Source organism: Mastomys coucha, unplaced genomic scaffold (genome assembly GCF_008632895.1).
Source record: "Mastomys coucha isolate ucsf_1 unplaced genomic scaffold, UCSF_Mcou_1 pScaffold6, whole genome shotgun sequence".
Lineage (NCBI taxonomy): Eukaryota > Metazoa > Chordata > Mammalia > Rodentia > Muridae > Mastomys > Mastomys coucha.
The window spans coordinates 98,541,066-98,543,086 of record NW_022196912.1 but is presented as its reverse complement, the minus strand read 5'-3'; the positions used below and the strand labels follow the sequence as shown (position 1 = coordinate 98,543,086).

General features: G+C 50.8%; 1 protein-coding gene across 1 annotated transcript in view; it reads right to left on the bottom strand.

Moving 5' to 3' along the window:
* Positions 1-2,021, bottom strand: part of Dcaf4 (DDB1 and CUL4 associated factor 4) — a 22,556-nt gene that overhangs the window by 5,720 nt on the left and 14,815 nt on the right. The window contains 3 exon segments of the mRNA XM_031357730.1: positions 1-75; positions 1,049-1,098; positions 1,878-2,021. Coding sequence (XP_031213590.1) covers positions 1-75; positions 1,049-1,098; positions 1,878-2,021 — 269 coding nt within the window.

Genomic DNA, 2,021 nt, shown 5'->3' with positions numbered 1-2,021 from the left:
TGACTGCTGACAAACAGTGATGCAGGGAGCAAGGTGGCACAACCTGGCGTCTCTGCAAGGCCCATGAGGCACAGCCTGAAAAAATCTGTTAAGGATAGTCAGGTACAGGCAGGGCCATCCTCCGGGAGAAGGACACCATTGTATCCTGCAGGAAGTTATAAAACACCAAGCAGGGCAGAGAACATTGTCCAGATATAACACCTTTTACACTCTCCACATTCAGTTTCTATCTCTTCGGGAACATAATGTCACAGTTAAAGGCTCTTAGTCCCTTGCAATCGGTTTCCCATCTTCCACTAAAGAACTGGGCTCTTCAAGATGAAGTGAGTCTGCTAAGGCCATGGTATAACATGCCCACACATGTACTTGTCTGTACACATGATGAACTAAGTCTCAAGTCCAATGACAGCATGAAAGCTTAGGAACTCGCCAGCTACGAGACTGGACCCATGACAAGTGTCGTGAATATGTGTGAAACAAACTTCACACAGAGAGCACAGGCGCCATCACAGTAGACTACTGTATTCCTGGAGGAAAGCCCCTCGGGCTCTGAGTGGGCAGAGACCAGTATGCTCTACAGCCTCAGCGCCTAAGGCCTAGTCTTGTGCTCGGTGTTCTGTCCCCTTAGTTGCTGCCCCCTCCCTCCACCTCACCCGGGGTAACCTTCTTAGGGATGTGCTTATCCTTTCTACTTTCTTCCCTTGCCAAAGCAGACTCCCCGATGCGGATGCTGGGTCTGTCTGGTGACCCACGAACCTAAACCTGTATGTCAGTGGTAGAGCAGGTGGGCCCTGGAGCCAGGCTGCTGGGACCCAGTGCTATCTCTGGCGACTACACATCAAGTCCTAGATGTCTGGCACACAGGAACTTGATCACCATCCCAGGGACAGTCACCTCTGTACCTCGGCTGCTTATGGAGACTCCCTGTTGGGGACCCAGGTGTAGTCTTTTCCCAAAAGGTCAGATACCCCTCTACCATCTCCACAGCTGCTCAGGTCCGTACCAGGACACGGGTGTGCACTAAACCCATTCATCTGCCGAAGGATACAGTATGTGGGAGTCCAAGTGATTAAGTGAGGCCCAGCACACAGAGTTCACCTGTGGGGAAGCGTGAGAGGAGGACTAGGTTGAGGGCTGCTCATGGAGAACAACTATAAATTGCTTTCCTAGAAAATGGCTGGTAGGGACTGGAGAGATGGCTCAGCACTTGCTGCTCTTACAGAGGACTTGAGTTTGGGTCCCAGCACCAGGACAACTAAGTCCCTCTTTTGGACACACAGACACATTGTGCACAAGTATGCACACACATATACACACCCCTTAAAATTAAAGGAAGGAAAGAAGAAAGAAAGGGAGAGAGAAAAAGACGGACTCGTAGGGGCACAGCTTTCTGTGTGCTGAGTGAGATTACAGCTACCACACTGGGCTACCCAGGCCATTTTTACCAGTGTCTAGCTCGTGGCTTATGCCTTATCAAACAGGAAGTCACTGCCTTAGATGCAGCATTAAAGGCTACTCTTGGATGGAGAGCACCTGACATTTTGTCCATCACAGCAAAGGACTCCATCTAGGCTGTGATCGCTGTAGCCTACACTCCAGGAACACATACACCCCGCCCCCCAGATCAGTTCTGATCCTTCAGGAAAGAATATCCTGACAGCCAGTGAAAGTACCCTGCCTTGAGCTCACCCCAACCACCTAAACTAAATTTCTCTTCTGATGTTAAAACTCTCTGGGCCTTGCTCTTCCCGTGGGCTCTCAGGAACTAGCAAACCATCTGTCCCTTCACAAAGCCCTTTTCCCTTTCCCTCTCTGAATTAAGCCAACTACAGCAGTGGCCTTGGCTCAGAGGCTCCAGGGGCGGAGACAGGACACACCTTCCTGTTGGTAAAGTACAGGTTTTCGTGCATGTGCACCTCAAACGTGGGGGCCTTCAGACCCTGCAGGTTGATGATGCCGTACTTGGAGCCGCCGATTTTGACATCATTCACAGTGAAGAGGCGGTCACTGGTAGTATCTGC